A 23,120-nucleotide genomic window follows, 5' to 3' on the forward strand; every position below is an offset into this window, starting at 1 on the left:
AGGATGATGAAGAAGAAAGTGTTGGACAATTAAAAAAGGTGAAGAGCATGGAATTAGTGAAACATCAATATCTGACAAAATATAAAAAATCTTAACATAGTCAATATCTTTGTACTCCGAACGTCTTAAAAAAAATAAATAATTCCTGCTATTCTATCTGATTGGGCTAAACCTCTGTGCCTTTAATGTCTCCGCCACCTCCCCCAATACATCCTACATTATTCTTAGTTGTTTTCCTTCATGTAGAATGAACCTACAAGGAAAGAAAGGGTTTAATTCCGATATTTTCGTCCCATTGACTTGCATTGGGATCGGGTATCGGCGATATCTGATATTTTTTTGGAATATCGGCCGATCCAATCTGATACCGATACTTTTCAATATTGGAAGGTATCGCTCAACACTACTCGTGACTATTCTTACTGCTGTCGGGGCACGGGGGCCTGTCACTATAGAATTTTAGTGTATGGCCACATTGTGTAGTGTAACAATATATCGATTCTACAGAGACCACATGTACAAGTAGTGTTCCCTCGTTTGCTGTAGGGCTCTGTTCACACTGCATCTCTATAACGTATCCGGGGTTTATTAGTGAGAATCCCGGGACTCAGCTGGAAGCCTTGGACGCACCGGAGAGATGCAGGGCGGAAGGCGGAGCGGCTGTCAGCAGATGACAAGCTCTCCACACCGCTCACTGCCCGCCCATAAGAACAGCTCTCTGCCGCGGCAGCCCGGGTGCCGCCTGTTCCTGGCACACGTCACTTCCGCGATTATCCTCTGTGATCGCCGGTGGCAGGACTGTGATCGGGAGCGATCTGCCGGAAATAACAAGCAGCATTACTGCCCGGATCGCCTGATCACACGTCACCTCTTCCTCTGATTTGCTGTTATGTCTGAGTTTGATGCTTTCGGTTCTGTTGGTAACGGAGTGTCCGCCGAGGAGGACCCGGCCGCCGCGTTCCTGGCACAGCAGGAGAGCGAGATCGCGGGCATCGAGAATGATGAAGGCTTCAGTATCCTGGACGGCGGGGACGTGCCAGGCGCCATGCTGGACGGGGCAGCAGGTGAGGAGGCTGGTGATGAGGCAGCAAGTGTGTGGGTGGGGATAGGATGGATCCAGGTAGGACCCGGGGAGAGGGGACAGCAAGTGTGAGCGTTGGAGATGTGGTGGCCCCAGGCAGGACTCGGGGAGAGGGGGCGGCTGAGCGGTGGAGGTGTGGTGGCCCCAGGCAGGACTCGGGGAGAGGGGGCGGCTGAGCGGTGGGGATATGGTGGCCCCAGGCAGGACTCGGGGAGAGGGGGCGGCTGAGCGGTGGAGATGTGGTGGCACCAGGCAGGACTCGGGGAGAGGGGGCGGTGGAGATGTGGTGGCCCCAGGCAGGACTCGGCGAGAGGGGGCGGCTGAGCTGTGTGGATGTGGTGGCACCAGGCAGGACTCGGGGAGAGGGGGCGGCTGAGCGGTGGAGATGTGGTGGCCACAGGCAGGACTCGGGCAGAGGGGGTGGCCCCAGGCAGGACTTGGGGAGAGTGGGTGGCTGAGCGGTGGAGATGTGGTGGCCCCAGGCAGGTCTTGGGGAGAGGGGGGCGGCTGAGCGGTGGGGATATGGTGGCACCAGGCCGGACTCGGGGAGAGGGGGCGGCTGAGCGGTGGAGATGTGGTGGCCCCAGGCAGGACTCGGGGAGAGGGGGCGGTGGAGATGTGGTGGCCCCAGGCAGGACTCGGGGAGAGGGGGCGGCTGAGCTGTGGAGATGTGGTAGCCCCAGGCAGGACTCGGGGAGAGGGGGCAGCTTAGCGGTGGAGATGTGGTGGCCACATGCAGGACTCGGACCGGAGGGGGTGGCCCCAGGCAGGACTTGGGGAGAGTGGGTGGCTGAGCGGTGGAGATGTGGTGGCCCCAGGCAGGACTCGGGGAGAGGGGGCGGCTGAGCGGTGGGGATGTGGTGGCACCAGGCAGGACTTGGGGGGGGGGGGGGGGGCGGTGGGGATGTGGTGGCCCCAGGCAGGGCTCGGGGAGAAGGGGCGGTGGAGATGTGGCCCCAGGCAGGACTCTGGGAGAGGGGGCGGCTGAGCGGTGGAGGTGTGGTGGCCATGCAGGACTTGGGGAGAGGGGGCGGCTGAGCGGTGGGGATGTGGTGGCACAAAGCAGGACTTGGGGAGAGGGGGCAGCTGAGCGGTGGGGATGTGGTGGCACCAGGCAGGACTTGGGGAGAGGGGGCGGTGGGGATGTGGTGGCCACAGGCAGGTCTCGTGGAGAGGGGGCGGCTTAGCGGTGGAGATGTGGCCTCAGGCAGGACTCGGACAGAGGGGATGGCTGAGTGGTGGGGATGTGGTGGCCCCAGGCAGGACTCGGGGAGAGGGGGCGGTGGAGATGTGGCCCCAGGCAGGACTCTGGGAGAGGGGGCGGCTGAGCGGTGGAGGTGTGGTGGCCATGCAGGACTTGGGGAGAGGGGGCAGCTGAGCGGTGGGGATGTGGTGGCACCAGGCAGGACTCGGGGAGAGGGGGCGGCTGAGCGTTGGAGATGTGGTGGCACCAGGCAGGACTCAGGCAGAGGGGATGGCTGAGCGGTGGGATGTGGTGGCCCCAGGCAGGACTCGGGGAGAGGGGGCGGTGGAGATGTGGCCCCAGGCAGGACTCGAGGAGAGGGGCGGCTGAGCGGTGGAGGTGTGGTGGCCATGCAGGACTTGGGGAGAGGGGGCGGCTGAGCGGTGGGGATGTGGTGGCACCAGGCAGGACTCGGGGAGAGGGGGCGGTGGAGATGTGGTGGCCCCAGGCAGGACTCGGGGAGAGGGGGTGGCTGAGCGGTGGAGGTGTGGTAGCCATGCAGGACTTGGGGAGAGGGGGCGGCTGAGCGGTGGGGATGTAGTGGCACCAGGCAGGACTCGGGGAGAGGGGGCGGTGGAGATGTGGTGGCCCCAGGCAGGACTCGGGGAGAGGGGGTGGCTGAGCGGTGGAGTTGTGGTGGCCATGCGGGACTTGGGGAGAGGGGGCGGCTGAGCGGTGGGGATGTAGTGGCACCAGGCAGGACTCGGGGAGAGGGGGCGGCTGAGCGGTGGGGATGTGGTGGCCCCAGGCAGGACTCGGGGAGAGGGGGCGGTGGAGATGTGGCCCCAGGCAGGACTCGAGGAGAGGGGGCGGCTGAGCGGTGGAGGTGTGGTGGCCATGCAGAACTTGGGGAGAGGGGGCCGCTGAGCGGTGGGGATGTGGTGGCACCAGGCAGGACTCGGGGAGAGGGGGCGGCTGAGCGTTGGAGATGTGGTGGCACCAGGCAGGACTCAGGCAGAGGGGATGGCTGAGCAGTGGGATGTGGTGGCCCCAGGCAGGACTCGGGGAGAGGGGGCGGTGGAGATGTGGCCCCAGGCAGGACTCGAGGAGAGGGGCGGCTGAGCGGTGGAGGTGTGGTGGCCATGCAGGACTTGGGGAGAGGGGGCGGCTGAGCGGTGGGGATGTGGTGGCACCAGGCAGGACTTGGGGAGTGGGGGCGGCTGAGCGGTGGAGATGTGGTGGCACCAGGCAGGACTCGGGGAGAGGTGGTGGCTGAGCGGTGGAGGTGTAGTGGCACCAGGCAGGACTCGGGGAGAGGGGGCGTCTGAGCGGTGGGGATGCAGTGGCACCAGGCAGGACTCGGGGAGAGGGGGCAGCTGAGCAGTGGGGATGTGGTGGTACCAGGCAGGACTCAGGGAGAGGGGGCGGTGGAGATGTGGTGGCACCAGGCAGCACTCGGGCAGAGGGAATGGCTGAGCAGTGGGGATGTGGTGGCCCCAGGCAGGACTCGGGGAGATGGGGCGGTGGAGATGCGGTGGCCCCAGGCAGGACTCGGGGAGAGGGGGCGGCTGAGCGGTGGGGATATGGTGACCCCGGGGAGAGGGGGCAGACTTTCCATCAGTCTTTCTGTCTAATCGTCTCCGCCATTAGCTGTAGATTCGCAGGACGACACAAGAGTTGACGTGCACGGTATTGTTATTTCCAGAAGGTTTTGTCATTCTAGCCAAGAAGAAGAGCCAGTAATGCAGTCGGGGAAATCACAAGGTGGATAGACGTGATATATAAATGATGACAAAATGGGGGGAATCAAAACCTTCTCAATTTGAGTAGGTTGATTAATGGCTGTCACACTGCACGAAAATCCTCAAGATCCTCTGCCGGCAGTGTCTTGTTCAATTTGCTGTCCTAGATGTGATATGGGGAGGCAAGTCCAGAGATGCTGCAGGCCATGGTGGTACGTTTATTCTGCTTGGTCTCCAGACAAATCTCTGGCTCTCGCATCCAAGATAACCTTCACTGCATCTTGCTCTGCACCATGATGGCCTTTAAAAGCAATGGTGTGAGATCAATGGACATGTGATTCGTAGCACAATGTTAAGGAAACTCCTTGTGACGGTGTACGCCTAAGGCTAAGTGCCCATCATCCAGAACTGGCAGCGCTTTGTACCCAGCACATGTTCGCTGCATCCAAAGTGCTGCTGGGTATTGAATGCAGGTGATTCCGCATGTGATCACTGAACCGTGCAGATTCGCTGCGTCCAATACAGTCTGAGTGACGTTTCTCTTGCGGAGACTGAGCGTCTCTGCAATGGACATGCTGTGGTCTGGAGAGATGTGCCGTATGTCCGTCTCCGCGGGTGAGCTGTGGGTGTTAGCGGACATGGGCTTTTTTGAAATCCCATCCACTATGCTGTAACATTTGGATGCTGCACAAGTACACCGCATCCAACCTGCATCTTTTATTGACCGTGTGCATGCACTTTTAGGCTATGTGCACACTTTGCGGATATTGCTGCGGATCCGCAGCTGTTTTCCATGCGTTGTACAGTACCATGTAAACGTATGGAAAACAAAATCCGCAGTGCACATGCTGTCGAAAAAACGCGTGGAAACGTGGCTTTGTATTTTCCGCAGCATGTCAGTTCTTTATGCGGATTCCGCAGCGTTTTACACCTGTTCCTCAATAGGAATAGGTGTAAAATCGCAGGTGGAATCTGCACAAAAACCGCAGGTAATCTGCAACGTGGGCACATAGCCTGAGGCTTAGTATGTGATGTCCAATTTCACTTGCATTTCTGAATGAATTAGTCGAGGATCCAGTAGTACAGACGTCTGTGCCCCAGGATCCCTTTTTCAACATAAAATCAGACTGCATGTTGCTCCTGCTATTGTGAGCATCCTCCGTGGCCTGCAGCATCTCCATACCTGTCTCCCATTGAGCACTGCTTGGATGTCCTTGGCTGGCTGTTGCAGATGGAGCTGCCAGCAGTGGATCTTGATGAATTGCTGAGGGGCTTTCAGTATGGCAGTACATTCCTCAGACAATCACTAATGACCTCACTGATGGCAGCCAGGGCGTGTAAGTGCAAGTTACTGATAGACAAATGATGTAAAACAAATGGAAAAGTTTTCGAAAAAACATCGATTAATTCAGCAACATGTCTCTCCATCCTGTGATTTCCATAATTCTATGACTTTTCCTTCTTTGTGCTGCAATGTTCAGTAGTGCATAAGAGAGATCTTAACTGCCTCCATGTGGGTGGTCTGGCTCGCTACCCTCCTGCATACTGTAGCCATTCTGTACATCGGTGGCTTGTAGCTCTAGTGTAACTGGTGGTTTTCATGTGGCTCGGGCAATAGTATGTGAGCTACCTAGTGCGTAGCAGGTACTGGTAGAGCAGTGTCGTGGCACACGCTGGCCGTGTCTGTGACTTCCAGTACCGGCAGTTAATAATTCAGTGCTCTGCCTGTTCTACTTGGATTAGCCTGTAAATTAACCCCCTAGTTGCCATCGCTGCAGATTACTGGATGTTACGCTGGGTGATGTTCTAAGAGGATTATGTATATATATATATATACACACACCAGAAATAAGGCAATTTCCCGGTAAGTTCTGCGCACGGTCAGCATTAATGTGATCCATGTGCTGTACATGAGGTTATTCACTTTCCTGTGTTTCCTGTGCATCATCCTGGTTTTACATAGGAAAGGAAATCTGCCGAGAAAGTGCTGATGCAAGTGATGAAAATGTGCCGCTCCTCCCTGAGCTGTCGCCCTTAGGCTCTGTTCAGACAGGCAACTGTCCCCACTTCATCCAGAAAACTAAGGCTAAATACCGTTTCCAGTGTTAAAGAATTGTGTTGTATCTGTAACAATAGAATGTAATCTATTGTGCAGATTCGGTGCTTGAAGAAAAAAAACTCATCAGCACTGCCTCATAATTTGGATCGGAGTGCTGTCCATTTATTTATTTATTTTTATTTTTATTTTTTTTCCTCTTCTCCCCACGTGCATCACTCAGACTGAAAATCTGCTGGTGTGAACCCACCCTTGTATGTATACGTGTATAAGGCCGGCCATACTTCCAGTGTATGGAGCGATGAACTACTAGTCATCCACGCACGGTTTGGTTATTGTCACTGTGGTTTACGTTGCCATTCATGAAAAATGCTGATGTCTGTATAGGAAAAAGGTGGAAATAAGATGACGCTATTGGTGCCTCCACATTGACGCTAGTTATGGCAGAAAGAAATGGCACAAAACTGGCGTTACAGATGCCAAAAAACATGTCCTTTTAGGCCAGGGTCAGACAGCGTGTGAGAAATCGTCCAATTTTCCTGCCAAAAGCTAGGGATGGTTTTCATCTGTGTACGTTCTTAGCATCCATATTTATATAGATTCCTATGTTAATGATGGGGTTCCGTTATTTTATTTATTTTTTGCCAAATCGGCTCCCACTCTGATCAGCATAATCGGACTGTGTCTCTGGGATGGAGGGAAGTTGTGACCCTACTCTCTGAGGGACCCCTCGTGTTCTGCTCTCTATGGCGTTCCCAGGCTTTACAGGAACTGTGTTTTGCTGCGCAGGTCGAAAGGGAGGAAATTCCTCAGGATAGCAGATCAAATGGTCATTGTAAAGAGCTGATGCAGCACATGGTCCAAGTCCTGGCATCTGTTTCTTCCCCAGCAGACCACTTCTTTGCTTTGCCCCTTACTCTGTACTGTCTCAACTTGCCTTAATTTTCCACATTTAATTTTCCACATTTAATGAAATATTACTGATTGCAGTGTGCGAAGAGGAGGCTGAAGGTCAGTAGTCCGGGATCTAACTTCTCCCGTCTTCCCGCCCTCTCCGTGGACTAGGACACTCCCAGAAGCCAAGTGTTCCCTTTACTTCCAGTACCTGACTTATGGTTTAATGATGACTGAAAACTTCCCAGCTTCTGCTGTGTCTAGTTACGCAGTGGATTGCCACTTATTTTCGGAGTCTGTAATGGCTGGTTCATGCATTGGCCCTTGGTGTGATCAAATAGTAACTATCCTTGTAACTCTCACATTTCACATTTCTTTAGTTCTGCACCTTAGATTGCAGTATGTGGTTTTAGAGCCCCCCCCAAAAAAAAAAAAAAAAGTTATGGAGGGCAATGTCCGGGGATTTGGTTGAGATTTGCTATGAGTGTTATGGTGTGTGTGAGCATAATGTAGTCTTTAGAATAATCCCATCATTTCTGGCCTATACGTAAGTTGGCTTTGTGCCCTGGAGTCGGTGCAGGAAGGATGAGCACATTATACAGGCGGCACAGCTCTCTGCTAGTATAGATTGCATTATTGCCCTCAAATGTATTAATCGCTTTTTTTTATTCTCCTCGTTTATCATTCAGATGGTGTATTGAATGGCGACTTCTACCAGGTAATATGACCATGTTGAAGGCTTTTCTTCCCATGTGTGTATTTAGTATGATAGAATAAATAATAATAATATAATATTCAAATTCACTGTTCAGACATGGCACGAGATCAGTGCACTTTTGTTTTTGTCCCCCTCACCGCACTTTAAATTGACTTATCACTGTCCCCTTCGGGGGCTTACAATCTACATTCCCTATCAGTATGTCTTTGGAATGTGGGAGGAAACCGGAGTGCCCAGAGGAAACCCACGCAAACACGGGGAGAACATACAGATTCCTTACAGATGTTGTCCTTGGTGGGATTTAAACCTAGGACCCCAGTGCTGCAAGGCTGCAGTGCTAACCACTGAGCCACCATGCTGCCTTTTAAATGGATCCAACGTAATTCTAACCATTCACTATTACAGCCAATGTCCCCACAGCTATACTTGGCCTTTGCTTTTGAAGAGAGAGCTTTTATTTTATGTTGGTGATGTATGAGGGGAGGCAGGCTTACAGGCTCATTTTAATAGTTAAGCCAACCTCCTTTGATGTATGACACATAGACAAAGAAGGGGGCTGGCTTGGCAATTGACCTGAGCCAGTCTGCCTGCCCCATGCAGCACATGGCAACACACAAAAGTAGAGCTGCCAGGTCTGGCGCTGCCAGTGGGTCATGGGTTGAACCTTGACAATAAAAGTACGCAATCAAGATGTGTTCATTTTAATTTTAAACACCCCTAAAATCCCATTTTATCCAGCTGAACAGCCCCTTAAATAATTGTGACATACAACCCTCTACAATTATTATTTTTTTTTTTTTTTCCCTTTTTCTGCTGTGTATTTTCATGTACAAAAGGCATAGTGGATAGGATTTATATAAATCTCCTGCCTTTTTTTTTTTTTTTTTTTTTTTTTTTTTTTAAGCAAGGCTTACCAAAAGAGAAGAAACAAATGATCATTTTGAATTTGTGTTCATGGCAACACTTTCTAAATTCAGAGCATGCCATTCTTTCAGTGTTCGAAGTATTTTAACCCATGGAAAGCAATGAATGAAAAAAAATTGCTTTTTTTTTTGGGCGCATAAAACTAACTTTATTAAACATGTACTTTAGAGAGGCCCACAAATAATCCGCACCCAGAAAATACTGCAGAACTTGCTTCATGCATGCGGTTTGGGCTGCAGAAAAACAAAAAGCAAACAAAATGCTGCGTAGGAACATAGCCTAAGGGTATGTGCACACGCTGCGGATTTTGCTGCGGAACCGCAGCGGTTTCCCATGATTTTACAGTACAATGTAAACCTATGGGAAATGAAATCCGCAGTGCACATGCTGCGGAAAAAAACGCACGGAAACGCAGCGGTTTATATTCCGCAGCATGTCAATTCTTTGTGTGGATTCCGCTGCGGGTTTACACCTGCTTCAATAGAAAACTGCAGGTGAAAACCCGCAGAGGAAACCGCAGTAGAAACCGCGATAAATCTGCAGTAAAAACCGCAGCAGTTTTGCACTGCGGATTTATCAAATCCGCTGCAGAAAATTCCGCAATGGAATCCGCAGCGTGTGCACATGGCCTAAATGTTACTCCGGTTAATGCCTCTTCTTATGCTCCTAGGACCCCAGAGCATAATAAAAGTAATGTAATGGCCCTTCATGGTTCAGAAAAATGGTGACCAGTGTTGAATGTGGATTTTTGTAAAATTCGAGCAGAACTCCATTTCAGTTGAATTCCTCGCTCATCTCTACTAGCTGGGAATTTTTTTTTTATGAGTTTTTATTGCATTTTCACCAAAAAACCCACAGTAGTCTAAATGGGCTAATTTGTTCAGAAAATTTGCTTCTTCAAAAAACTAATTTATCATAGAAACAACTTAACATAAGAGATCTGTCTGGTGGCTTTTTTTTTAAATATTATTCTAATTTACACACTTGCAGGACTTTGCTCCATATATCTGTGATACATTTTGTTAGGATATAGAATCATTTTATTTATTTTTTTTATTTTTTTTTTTTCAGCACGAACGCTTCTCAGTTTCCATTATTATTATTCTTTTTTTTTTGCACTTAGCGAATGCCTGTAGATATTTAGTGTTTCTCACTCTTGCCGCCTTCTTATTTCTTATTACCATATTAACACTTGCCAAATCTTTTACTTGGCGCAACACAAAGCATCTGTACAGTGCATAGTGTTTAATGTTGTTCGATTGCTTTTTATGACAGCAGCTCTACCACTGTGGTATGACTGCTATAGTTTCTTTATTCTGAGACAGTATACATAGTGATATATTATTTACTGTTTGATCAGGAGTCTAATGGCCCAACAGACAGCTATTCGGCAATTTCCCATGCCGACCGTCTACAAGCAGAGCCAGAGAGCATCCGCAAATGGAGGGAGGAACAAAGGAGTCGTTTAGAAGTGCTTGGTGAGATACCATTGCTTTAATTTTGCCAAATTCTGCTCTCTCATCTAGCATCTGCTTCCGTTCAGAATAATAACAATTAGGGTTACTGATGATGGTCCTATCTACAGCACAGATCAGGAAGGGAGGGACGTTTAGTAACCACTGGAGTTGGTGAGAATCAATTGGCCTGACCTGGTCTATCGGGCACAGAAGTAATTAGTGGGAGCTCTTACAGCTGTAAGGGGGTCGACGAGGCAGCGGGTACACACAGGGTCCGGAACTAAAGGGGCTGCATCCTCTGTTTCCGGGGAAGGCTTAACAGAGCCTGCCAGGGGGAAGCCTGAGGGAGCCGGACCAACCCTTGAACCCAGGAGGGTGGGTGGAGCCAGAAAAGGGCGCGCGGCGACAGAGACATAAAAGGAAGAAGCGCGCGAAGTCAGTCAGGCGCCGGCTCAGAGCATTGAGGAGGGCAGCGTAGGGAGCAGCGCGCAGAACGGTGCTACCCTTATCAGAGAGTATCGGCGTGACAACGGGTCGTATAGGAGGAGCCCCGTCGCCTGCAGAGCCGTGCCCGCAGAGCCAAGCCGGGTGCTCCGTCTGGAGAGCATCAGAGCCACACAGACCAGCGACTGCTGTGGAAACACCCCCCCCCCTGTCAACAGCGGGGACCAGAGAGATGATGCCCGGTGACCGTTATAAAGCCGTACCGAGCTCGTGCCGCCTGAAAGAGACCGGGAGCGTGACCGTTTATTTACACCCCAACTGTACTATTGAATGTCTTTCCAGAGACTCATGACCTGACTTCGCCTGCGTATGTTAGCAGAGCCGCGCTGGGCTCGTGCAGGATTGTGGCCCTCACCGTTGGGTAGCCACTACAGTAAATGGACTAGGGGCAGTGGAAGGTACCGGAGACCGACCACTGTCACCAGAAGACATGGTATTGTTGTTTGCTGAACCCCATTAGTAAAGACACCACGCCAGCCTTTGTCGGCGCTATTAGTCTGTGCGGAGCTTCTGACTTAACTTGGTCACAGGAACTGTTGTTGCCAGAGCCATCATTCTTATTCTTGGACTCTCTTATGTTCATTGTACCATTGTTATCCTTGTTTAACTCCCTAATCTCCCTGCGTGGAGTAAGACCCTGTTTATTAAAACCTGTTAACCCTTGGTCTGCCTCCTGTCGGTCACTGCATCCTGCCACCTGCTTACACAGCCATCTATTGCAGCTCCTTTTGTTTAACTTGGCGCAATGTTGTCATTGTGATGTGATGCCAGGCTGGCTGATTCTAGATGACCTGGGAAAGTACTCGGGTGGAAGACTGTTCGCAGGGCTACCGTTCAACATCCAGAGATTACTGACGTGACCAATGGACTGAGTCCTGCGAATGGATTGTACCAACTCTATTAACCATATCTACCCACTCCATGGTCAGTCCGGCTGACCGTCAGCGGTCTTTCCTCCCCTTCTAATATAAATTCCAGGCAAACTGTGAACATCTCTGTAGCCAGATGTTTTACGATGTTTAGTGGTCAGCTGTGGGCTCGTCACCATCTAGTAAAGTAAAACAAATTGGGCTAAAAAGTTGGATCTGCCATAATCGGCTACGTTTTTTCTTTTTTTGTTAGTTTTTTTTGGATACTTTTGTGTATGGGGCATTTCTCTACTTAAACTTCATTCAGTGACTGAATTTGGAGCCCTGTTCAAGACAGAATTACATCAAACAGGTTGATTTCACCCCTCATACTGAGGAATACGTATGGGAGTCTATTCTTTAAAGAATCAATGTTCGCAGTTGCCTTTCAGCGATGCCACCAAGGGGTTAACTTGAAGGGAACCTGTCAGCATGAACTTGCAGGTACCATGTTATAGAGCAGAATTGATTAATAGACGGTTGTGTGAGAGAAGATTCAGTGTAACCCATGTTTCAATCATATAATCCTCTTGGTCTTTTTTAGATCTTCGGTCCCATCATTGACTGACTGCTTTCTTTGTATAAGTGTGTGTGCAGAGGTAGCTGTCAGTCACAGATAGGACCGCCCACTGGGCCGATAATCCCAGAATGAGCAGATGATGATATGATTAAAACACGGGTTACACTGAATCTTTTCTCACAAAACTGTATAACTATATACTCTGCTCCCTCTTCTCTCTAATATGGTGCCTGCAGATTAGACTGCATTTTCCTGGTGACAGGTTCCCCTTAATGAATTGCAGTGCTCCGGTGAGCGCCGTGTGTTAACTGGTTGTCCGGCACTTTCACCTCATAGAGTTTAATAGTTCTCTGCTGCACTGTAGGATGGAGAAGCTGTGCCTGGCCAACAATTCGGGTTCTGTCACAGGTTCGTCTATGAATCTGTGTCTTGTTTTGGATATAAGAGAAGCACAATCTTTTCCGAGAACCTCTCATGATCTGCTCCTGGAATTTGCTTCAGAACCCCATCCTGACAGGAACTCTGCTCTCGTTAACAGTGCCCCTTTCATCAGCTGCTTTTGGGGGACCTCTGCTGATCTGTATTCTAAGATTTATGTCCTCAAAAATGAAATAAACGGTATTTGGTGTAATACTGAGAACCTTTTTTCCCTCACAGAATATAATATATGGTGTGACCTGCAAATCAATGTATCCTGCACTTTGTCCTCTCGATTTGAACGGTTTCTGTCTTTTACACAGATGCTAACTCTAAAAAGCAAGAGTCTGAATGGAAGGAGAAGGCTGCAAAGGAGTTGGACGAATGGTATGCCAGGCAGGATGAATTGTTACTGAAAACCAAGGCGAATAATCGGTAATTCCTAATAATTAGAATTTCATTTTTGTACACTAAGAAAACACTAATATTGTACCCATGATTGGGCACAGGATTAAGTTGTACTTGTTTACCTGTTGGCAGTTCTTTAAGTGTTGGCGAGAAAAATTATCTTTTGTGAAAACCAAAACTCCATCACACATGACCTTTTTAATTGACTGTTTGCCATTTTTTGCTGTAGTGGTGGTCTCTTTTCATGCATGATGTTACTAAATCTCTTATTTTCCATGCTTATTTAACACTGTCTGATGTTCTCCACTTCTCAATGCTCTCTCCTCTTTTTTTTCTTCTTTGCCTGCTTGCCTTCTCTTTGGACTTCTTGCTGTCTGTAGGGTGGCAGATGAAGCTTTCTACAAACAACCCTTCGCTGACTTGATTGGTTATGTGTATGTTGCAAAAATTACTAATTCTACGCTCACTAAATTATCTTTTTTTGTGCTTAATATGTTTGTGCTTTTCTGTTAGGTGAGAAAAATGAGGAGAACTTAGTTTTAGATTTGTAGATATAGCTATAAAACTGGTTTAAACAAATTATTTTATTGTAAGACGCAGGCTGCCCGAGGGGTCCTAAAATAGTGCCTAAAAATTAGCTGTGGTACGTCCTCCTCCTGGGTGACTACTGGGGGAGGTTCTACTATTACAAGGAAGAGAACAAAGGACCACGTTAGTAGGGAGAACTGCTGTGATGTGAGTACCTCGAGTTAGTTTTTACTCTGAAAACTGACCATACACATGAGAGAACTGTTCAGCTGACCGTGTGCTCTCCTGGTGGCCCCTGCACCTCTCCATACACGAGCACTTAGCTTGCCGTGTGTTCACTTGTCTTCAGTGGGAAGATAGGACAAATCAGATGCCATAGTCCTCTGGCGGCAGCTTGTCTCGCCTGAAAACAAAACGTTTGGCCGTTGAAATTCCAACTGGTCTAGCTTTCTCTCCCTTAATCCGTAGGGAGGGGCGTCAGGATGTCCCCGTACAAGTCAGATGGTCAATCTGCCCTGCCAAAAATGGCATGTTTGGCCACTTTTAATCTAGTCTGTGGAGGTCTAGAAGGCAACCTGGTTCACATTTTTGTTCTCTGAAATTATTTTCCACTGTAGTGCTAAATAAATTTGTGTTTTTAAAAATGCTGGTTTTCATTTCAGAAGAAATATAATTGTGCACTGCTTATGCTAATGAGCCACAAATGGAAGGGGCTTAGCCCAGCACTTATAGCTCTCCGGCCTCCCTCCTCACCCTCCACTGACTAACCGGTCATTCTTCTCTCCAACTTGCTTCCCCGCCTGAGATCTCACCCATGTGCCTTCTGGTCCTGAATACGTTGCAAGAACTGGACTATTGATCTGTGTATACTCTACCTCTCAAGAATGCCAGCGCTCGCAGGGGAGCAGTTCACTGAGTGACCTGTCGGTGGGGAAAGTGGTCAGAGAGCTGTAGTTGTAGGGCAAATCCTCTTCCACCTGGACAATGGATTTCTCTGAAATGGAAATGTAGATTACTAAACCGGATTTATTTAGTATTTCAGTAACTTAACATGGATATTGTCAATGGCCCCTACCTGCTTTTTATAGAGGATGCTATGCTAAGCCCTAATATTATTCTTCAGTCTCTAAACTATTTTAAATTCCAACCACTACCCGCCGCAACACATCCCCCACTCCCCAAATTAATATTTGCAACCACATATGTTAATTACACTGGCTTGTGTATAGAAATGACAAAGTACCCTATGTGCTCATATCATATGATACGTTGGGCTTTTTTTACTTCACTCTTTACATGCGCTTTTTGTTTCTAAACTCTAAATGGATGCGTAATAAGAAATCGGGTGGATACAATGGCATAATGTCAGAATGGGTGCCACATTGTATGTTAGGGTAATTCTTTACTTTTTTATGTATTTTTCCTTTTTTTTTTTTCCCTAGAATTCTATTGTCTGTTTTATTTATTGAAGCCAAGTAACAAGTATATATTTCACCGCATTTTGTCATCTGCTTATTAAATGTTCGCTGGAAGTCTGTGTTCCTGTGTTGTGTTTTACAATGGATACATTCAGTTCAGACTTGGATACACGGGATAAAACTGAGAATTAGCTGGAGAGCAGTGTTTCTGGCTGTTTCATGTATGTGATTAAATATATAGTGAAGTATTTAATGATGGCTTATTTCACTGCTTTGTGTATGGAGACAGGGTTCCTTTTCCCATGCAGCTTTATTATGTGCCCTTCTAACTCCGAATGTGACAAAGGCATGGTGTGTACAGAGCCTAATGTAATTGTGTTCATAATGGAAGCCACACCGCTGGGATGGATGACTGATCCCAAAGATTCAGAACATAAAGAGAATCTTTAAGTAGGATTCATACCCCATACTATATACTTTTAGGGAAATGGAATTAAAAAAAATGCAAACAAATTGAGTCCTACATACCACACAATGATGCCAATGAAAACTACATCTTGCTTTAAAAAAAAAAAACAAAAAACTTGATTACCCCATTAACTGATTTGCTTAAAAGGGGTGGTCCAAGGTAATAGGAATTTAGGAGGATAATTTATCTAGAATATGGCACTAAATAATCAATTGAGTTGCAAATTCCCTACCGTTCCGTAACTAGACTGCATTTTTTTTTTTTTTCCCCCAATACACATATACTCTTACTATTTTGATGACTCTTTACTTACGAATGTTGGCAAACTCCAATGGAGCGTCATTAGGGTGCAGAGGCTGTGGTCACTGCCATAAAGTCTGCCACCTCTGAAACGACATTTGTTTCAAGGGCTGGGCTAGTCCCTGTGCTATATAAGCACTGACCTGTTGCCGGCTCAGATAAGCAGATATGGGTTGAAAACAGAGCGCGTTATCAGAATAACCAGCATACAGAGAATAAAGCTGCCCCTGCAAGTGACGTCACTTGTCTCTGAACATCGGGTATTGTGACATCGTGCTCTGTTGCCAGCTTGTTACTGCTGATCTACGTTGGCAAGAGTGCAGCCTCTTATGCATAGTGAGACTAGCCCAGCTCCTCAAACGAGCATCACTGATAACACTTCGCTTCAGGTAGGGGGCACAGGCTGTTGCAGCCTGTGCCCAGATGATGCTTCTTTATGGTATCCCAGCATGCACTGGATTTTTGAAATGAAGTGTCGTCATAAAGGTGATTCGGGGGGGGGGGGGGGGGAGTAGTTGTTGGGGAATATTTAACTTGAGTTTATTAGAAAATAGTTTAGATTATGGAACTAAAGAGATGGGGATTTAGGAGGAAATCACTTTGGACTTCGGCCCAAACCTTTAATGCAATGAGAGCGCGTCTGTCTTGCATACTGGTTTCCATAGAGCTTAACCACTAGTGCCTGGCTGAGTACACAGTAGCTATATTCCGAGAGGGGTTAAATCCTGATATGCTATCTATTTCCAGCCCATAATTTCTATACTGCAGTTAGCTTCTCACCCCCTCCTTCCTTTTGGCTGCTGAGTAGATGCTATTATCAGTTCTGTGTAATGTCAATCCCTGGACCACCAGCAGGGGCTAGCTGTCAAATCTTAGCCTGGGGGCAAGCACACAGCAGTGGCCCATGAGTAGCTGCCAATTTTTAAAGGTGTTTTCTGGTGTAGAGCTAAGTCTGCAGTCATGCGACTGCAAGTATTTGATTTTTTTTTTTATACTCCCAGCCACATGCCAACTAGACGGTTTCTGGCCTAACTCAATACACTTGCATTGACAGAGGCTGTGCAAATGTAGTCGGCAAGTGACTGCATGCATGCAAATAACGTGTTGGAACAGCTCCGGCGTGCTCACTCACCTTGCCACACTTCTTCGGTCTTCATCATCTGTCTCCTCCCATGGCCTGCGCACGTGTCTCCTGGGAGAATGCTTGGGGCGTGTGCGCTTCCTGCTTCTTAAAAGGGCACGCATATGCTTCTGAAAAAAATGTTCCCAGCCATGAGAGACATTAGCTATTTAAGGCACCTTCCCCAACTGGGAGGGGCCTTAACAACGTTGGTACCTGTGAGTTTCCTGATACCTAGTTGTAGGGTTCATAGTCTCTAAATCTGATCTTGTCCATCCCATGTACCTGACCCAGTCTGGACCCGTGTTCCTGTTCCAATCCTTGTGCCTGATTCCACATCGGTCTACCAGCCGCATGCCTCCTGCTAAACATTTCCTGGCCGATCCAGCTTCCTTGTTGCCTTGGGAGTCAGTTGCTATGGCTCCGGGATCTGTCCTGGATTAACACTTGGTGCCCATCTGGGTTCCTGTCTAACCACACCATCAGGGGCTCTAGTGAAGAACCAGGTGTGCACTTAATTATACCCCTCCATCCTCTTCTCCCGGACCGTGGCACCGTGGTTCTGCAACCTTGTGCGTAACATGCTTGTAGTTACAGAAGAATCCCCATGGCGTGCAGTACACACAATGTGAGGATTCACAAGTAAACAGTCACATAGTGACTGCAGACTTGTAGCCCAAGATCAGACAACCCCATTAGCATGTTTACTTCTGGCTGCTTCATAGACTATATGAATATGACCATATTACCTATCTGAGTGTTGCCCATGGAAAGAATTGACAGCATTCAGACCAGTTCAGATGAGCGTTTGCAGTGGTCAGGTGTAGAACGTAGTAATGCGTAAACAAAATGTATTTAATCCAGATATAAGTTTTTTAAAGATGTAGTAAAGCAAGGTACGCTGTACTTCTCTGCAATGCTAAAAAAAACAAACAAAAAAACCCCTGTAGTAAATGTCGTTACATAGAAGCACAGGTCTACTAGATGGCTATCAATGAATATATTTTATTCAGACATACTTGTTCAACCACAACACATGCTGGCGCACGGACTCTAACACATTACTCAAGCACTCCAAACACACTTGGTTAGCACACGAGCATTTTCTGATAAGACCTTATCCATACACGTTTGTTCATCACTACTACAAAGCAAAAGAGCCAGAGATGCTGGAAGGTAGGAGTAGGTTCACAGGGCTCTGGCTAGCAGCCAAAGACAACTAATTTTCTCAAGAGGTCACATGACAGTGACTGTTGTGGAGGTCAAACCAATAGGCTGAAATTTAATTCTGTTTTAAATATAATTTTATATTGTAATATGTTGATATTAATATCACTTAATATTGAGCAGAATTAAGTATGCTGACATCCCCAATTTGCTGTATGAGCCCACACACAGCCCTCTATATACTGTAAAAGCCCAGTGTCCCTACATACAGATTGGGACCCCACATAGCCTTCTACGAGTATATACAGTGAGAACCAACATAGGCCCTCTATATACAGTATGAGCCACCACATGGCTCACCGTATAATGTGCGCACCCACATAGCGCCCAGTATACAGTTTGTTGAGCACACACAACCTTACAATATGAACCTTCAATATACAGTATGAGCCCTGAAATGGTCCCCCTGAATACAAAATGAGCCCCCACATAGTATATAAAAATGATATCTATTAATCCTTACCTTGCTCCCGTTACTGCGGTGCTCTGCTCAATTCTCCTGTGCACAGACTCCACACAGCAGACACGATGAAGTGACGTCACCATGTCTGCTGGCTCACACGTTGACAGTACTCCCTGCTGTCTTCATCCCGAGGATTTGGATGGAAGATGGATGGCGGGCCAGGGCCTTTGTTTCAGCCCTACGGCTGTCTAGTTGTGCCACCGCACTTTGCCCAGCTCTGTCATACTAATCTGTATACTCAATATGGATAATTTTAGCTCTGCTGGGTCCGTGTGATTTATTGCACCAGACTGAACTTTTCCTGTAGACGAGGTGACGCTGGGGCCGATCTGGCACTGACAGCACAACCTGCTCTGCATCAAAGCTGACTCCTGCAATTACTCCCACTGAGCCCCAGCAGATCGGCCACCAACCAGTCAATATACAATCCTGTCTGGAGTTGTCAGGAGGTGGTCCGCATCCTGCTGCCCCCTCACTAACCCTCATGCCCCGACAAGATCATTACCTCATGCTGGGCTCCGGGTTTGCTGTGCTGTATGCCTTTTCTTCAGCAATCGCAGCCCACACAGCGTACAGTGAGCATGTTAGCATCTGTCATGTGGCCGGGCTGGCATCAATCACAATCAGAGGTACAGTGCTGGTCCCCTGGCGGCCCTGAACAGCTGCTTGCGGACCGACCCGGGGGCATAGTATACAGTGAATAAATGGTATGCCTACTTACCGGTGGCATTTCCCGGCATATACCATACATATGGCTAAATGCATGGATGCAGTGTGCTCTTTAGCCGTGTGGTTTTTCTTTTTGTTGTAACATTTACTCATATTTTCCAGTTTCCACAGTTCAGATTAGATGTTTTAGTCATATTTTTGTGTATTAGTCATTTTGATCAATATCTTGGTTTCAATGATATACAAAACGGCACCCATAAGAGGTTCGTGGGCGAGCTGTGTAACCCTGCCTTGTCACCGTATCTAGTGCACGCAGGATATTTTCTGCAACCCCTACAATCCTCTTTCAGATAGAAGTGAGCTTTGCTCCAGGCTCCTCACAATGCCTGCATCCCCCATGTATTCTTCTGTTGTGTGTGGGTGTTCAGCTGCATCATACACTAATTGTTGTGCTCTACTGCAGAAACATGCGCTCTCCTCATTAGCCGCCTATTTAGTTCTCCTAGATCTTCCCTCTCCTCGTTGACTATGATTACTAGTGTACATTTTCTAATTGCCATTGAAGATATAGTGAATTTGCCAGCTGTCATGGTGCATGTCCTGCTTGTCAGCAACATTACGTTCATTTTCATCTTCTATATCTGACTTAAACTTTGTTCTTGTTTTTATTTCTTCTCTTCACCTATAAGCACAAACATAAACCATCCTTGCTACAGCCTAGAACAGTTAAGTAAAAATCTTCTCGCTGCCCCTTTTAACATGTCCGTCCCATGGTTAGTGCTAGTGTCGTAGTGCTCTGTCTGCAGTGGTGTATACCCAACGTATGTTCACCCTGCCATGGAAGCTCATCCTCATTGTGGTTCCTTCTTAGTTTGTTTTTGTTTTTTTCCTTCTTTCCTGCTTTCTCTACGTGTTGCATTTGTGTTCTCCTCTCCAGTGGGTTGGCTGTTACTGTAGAGGATGAATGGAGATACTATCAACCATCGTTTAGTCTCCTTGGGGCATTGGTGGCATTCCGAACTTGGTTCCCCTTACCCTACAGTATTCGATTTATCTGCCATGTCTAGACTGAGCCATAAATGGTCTGGGTGCTAAAAGTAGTCCATGTTGTCTGCTGGATATGTATATAGGTATGATGGTGTAGTCTGACTCACTACTTAGGTTTCCAGGCTTTGTATGTTATGGCTGCTTCTCCGTAGCTTTCGTTGTATTGTCATGTTAGTGTTTTATGTGCTTCTGAAATAATGCTTTAACATGTTACCGAGTATCCGTAAAGCAGGGATTACCTTTTGAGTGAGGCCGTAATGGCAAGGACTGACATCCATACAGCAGACCGTTGTAGTATAGCCATATTTCATTAAAGGGAGTCTTCCCCCACCCACCAAAAGTCAATTTTAACTACTCTGCTCGTCAATATAGGGGTTGTAGCTAAAAGTCCAATTTGTAAATTTAGTTTTTTCTGACTGCCCTATGCAGAGAATGATCTTTATAAATTTTGCAAATGAAGGGCAATGGACCCATCTTTTCATGAGTTACCATCCCTTGTCACCTCCCAAGGTTCACTTGCACAGGGCGACCACTGTATGAACTGTAGACTTGACCATGTTTGCACACTAACACTGCTGCAGGAGCTGAGTGGTTACATCGGACCTTTTCTGGGCTGACGCAGTGCGCTCGTCTGCAGCAGTCTGTCGGAGCAATGCGGGCGCAGCAGACAGGAAGGAAGGAAGAAAAATGTCTTTTGTGTCACTTACTACTTGGAGTGTCAGTGTCGGTGTGCGCACATGGTCGAGTCTTTAGTTCAGGCAGTGCTTACTCTGGGCAAACAAGTCAATCTACATAGTGTGAGACTGCAAGGGACGGAGACTGCTGGGGCAGGAATGGGCACCCTCATTTGACAATGGATAAAGCTCATTTCGTGCAGAAGGAAGTTAAAGAAAACCTAGACTTTATTTATATTATGTAGGGGCTTAGTCCACAATTTAAATGTGTAAGTTTTTTTTAAATTTAGTTGTGGGAGTGACAGATTCATTTTAATCTTAGCTGGGATTTGTATTAATTACTACCTTGTGTATTACGCCCTTATATTTGTTCTTTCTCAATTTTAGTTTCCATATTTGTATACTTGATGATATAATGTAACCTCACTCTAGTCTGTAAAGACCCAGTCTCCTATCTTGAAACCATGTTGAATGCATTTCGGTTTGATGCAGTTAAAGAAATGGGAAACTGTGTAATTGAATCCTTGTAACCAGAGGGGAAATAAATATTTTATCTCAGATCTTTCTAATTGGTGAATTTGCTGGTTTTCAGGGCTGCCGAAGAAGCGTTTGTAAGCGACGCTGAAGAAACTTCCCCAGGAACAGAATGGGAGAGGGTGGCTCGTCTTTGCGACTTTAACCCCAAGTCTAGCAAGCAAGCAAAAGATGTTTCGCGTATGCGCTCAGTCCTGATATCACTCAAGCAAGCGCCACTGGTGCACTGAGCAGAAATCCCGACAAAACAATATGACACTTCCAATATTTTAATCTCGAGAGAAGCTTTGTTTGCAAAAATTGGTTACATTTTACTTTTTCCTCCTTTTTGGGACCAAACCTCCTTTATGAATTTGATATCGATCATTGTATGTAATTGCTCCCTTTTCTCCTTTGTACGTAGGATTGACATTCCATTCTGGAGGAAACCCCACATCTGATCATGGTCTCTGTGTAATACAGATTGTCTTTGGATTTGTTCAGAAATGTATTAGTGATATTAAAAAGTCTATATATGGTCAAATCTTTCTTTTTGTCTGGGTGTATGATTTGTTCGCTATTAGTGGCTCCATAGCCGGGATCGCCAATGACACAAAGTATATATTCTCACAAAGCCTTCAACCCTATGGCGTCAAAGCAAAATATTTCAGTTAGCCATTGAAAAGTACCGTAATCAAGTACACTAATCGACTTCCTTTTCATTAAATGGATGACCTCAACTATTTGCAATAAGCTGCTGATTACTAATACGAGTTCTCTGATTTTAGCTAATTACTCCCCAAATAGAAAAATGTATGCTACGTGACTGAGAACAGTATTTGGCTGCAGAAGTCAGATGACTGATGGCATATCCTCACCCTTGGTGTTTGAGGGTGCCGCTTAAGTGACAAGGGATTCGAGATTTAAGTAATGGTTATTTTGACATTCCCTTAGGCTTTTTTTAATCTTGGAAAATCCCCTTCCATTTGTCAAGTTATCTACTACCTGGTTACATAAACTTTGTGTTTTACCCTTCGCCATGACAGCACCCACTGGAGAGATAGGGATCCGCCCCAAGGAACAGGAAACCTACAGAGAAATAAAAGGGGGCGGTCCCCCTCTCCTCAGTTTAGGTTTCCTGTTCCCAGGGGACATGATCTGGATTCTTCAAAACCACAGAACCATACCTGGGCCAGGGCATCCGTCTGTGCGGTCTCTGCGGGAACGGCAGGGGATGCGGTCCAGAAGCAGTGTCGGGGGGGAAACTCCGTTAGACGGCTCTCCCCTCGTCTGTCCGGCATATGAGACTGCTGGGTCTGGAAGTGGCAGGCTGATCTCACAGAGCAACGCTGCGGGTGTGCGGCCTGGAAGAGGGCTCCGGACGCGGACCGGCAGATTGGGGTCCGGGATCTGTGGCACAGCAGCAGCAGCGGCCGGTACACCGTTCGATAGCGCGGGCCGAGGTGAGATCGCGGCCGCGCATGCGCAGAACGGTGTAAAAAAAATTCCATTACGCGCCTGGAAGTGGTTGTAGCACTTCCGGGTCACTCAGCACAGTGGTGAGGGAAAGAGCGGTTTCGCGCATGCGCAGTACACCCCTGGGGAAAAAAACACAAAAAACTGATTTCTGCCTATAAAAGGGGGAGGGTTGCAAGCGCACAGGCGATGCAACATGTCATCCCCAGGCAAGACTGTGGACCCAGCAGGTGATCCAGCCAGCAGGAGGTCCTCGGATGCCAGCCGCAGGAGCGATGCCACGGATTCAAGATCCAGGAAAGCACTTCGGCCACCTGATCCGGTACCGTACAGCTTCACTGTGTGTGTTAAAACCCTCTGCCTATAAAGCTGACGCTCTTTTCCAAGGGAAAATAGAGTGGTAC

At 47.6% G+C, this 23,120-nt stretch overlaps 1 protein-coding gene and 1 long non-coding RNA gene across 4 annotated transcripts; one reads left to right on the top strand and one right to left on the bottom strand.

The window, feature by feature from the left end:
* The first annotated feature begins 673 nt into the window (after positions 1–673).
* On the top strand, positions 674–21,788 carry CLTA (clathrin light chain A). Of its 3 annotated transcripts, XM_077251809.1 has the most exons (7): positions 719–1,064; positions 7,646–7,674; positions 9,959–10,076; positions 12,728–12,839; positions 13,193–13,246; positions 19,696–19,731; positions 21,320–21,788. In XM_077251809.1, the coding sequence occupies exons 1-7, from the start codon at positions 890–892 to the stop codon at positions 21,489–21,491; spliced, it is 696 nt and encodes a 231-aa protein (XP_077107924.1). In that variant the 5' UTR covers positions 719–889; the 3' UTR covers positions 21,492–21,788. The 3 variants fall into 3 exon arrangements, with proteins under 3 accessions (XP_077107939.1, XP_077107924.1, XP_077107930.1); XM_077251815.1 differs by lacking the exon at positions 19,696–19,731 and having other exon boundaries at positions 720–1,064; XM_077251824.1 differs by lacking the exons at positions 13,193–13,246; positions 19,696–19,731 and having other exon boundaries at positions 674–1,064.
* Positions 13,253–15,727, bottom strand: LOC143765310 (uncharacterized). Its single transcript, XR_013213362.1, has 3 exons — positions 15,541–15,727; positions 14,216–14,334; positions 13,253–13,743 (listed from the first exon to the last, which is right to left on the bottom strand). It is a non-coding gene; the product is annotated as an uncharacterized LOC143765310 (long non-coding RNA).
* Positions 21,789–23,120: the final 1,332 nt, after the last annotated feature.

This window comes from Ranitomeya variabilis, chromosome 1, assembly GCF_051348905.1.
Source record: "Ranitomeya variabilis isolate aRanVar5 chromosome 1, aRanVar5.hap1, whole genome shotgun sequence".
Lineage (NCBI taxonomy): Eukaryota > Metazoa > Chordata > Amphibia > Anura > Dendrobatidae > Ranitomeya > Ranitomeya variabilis.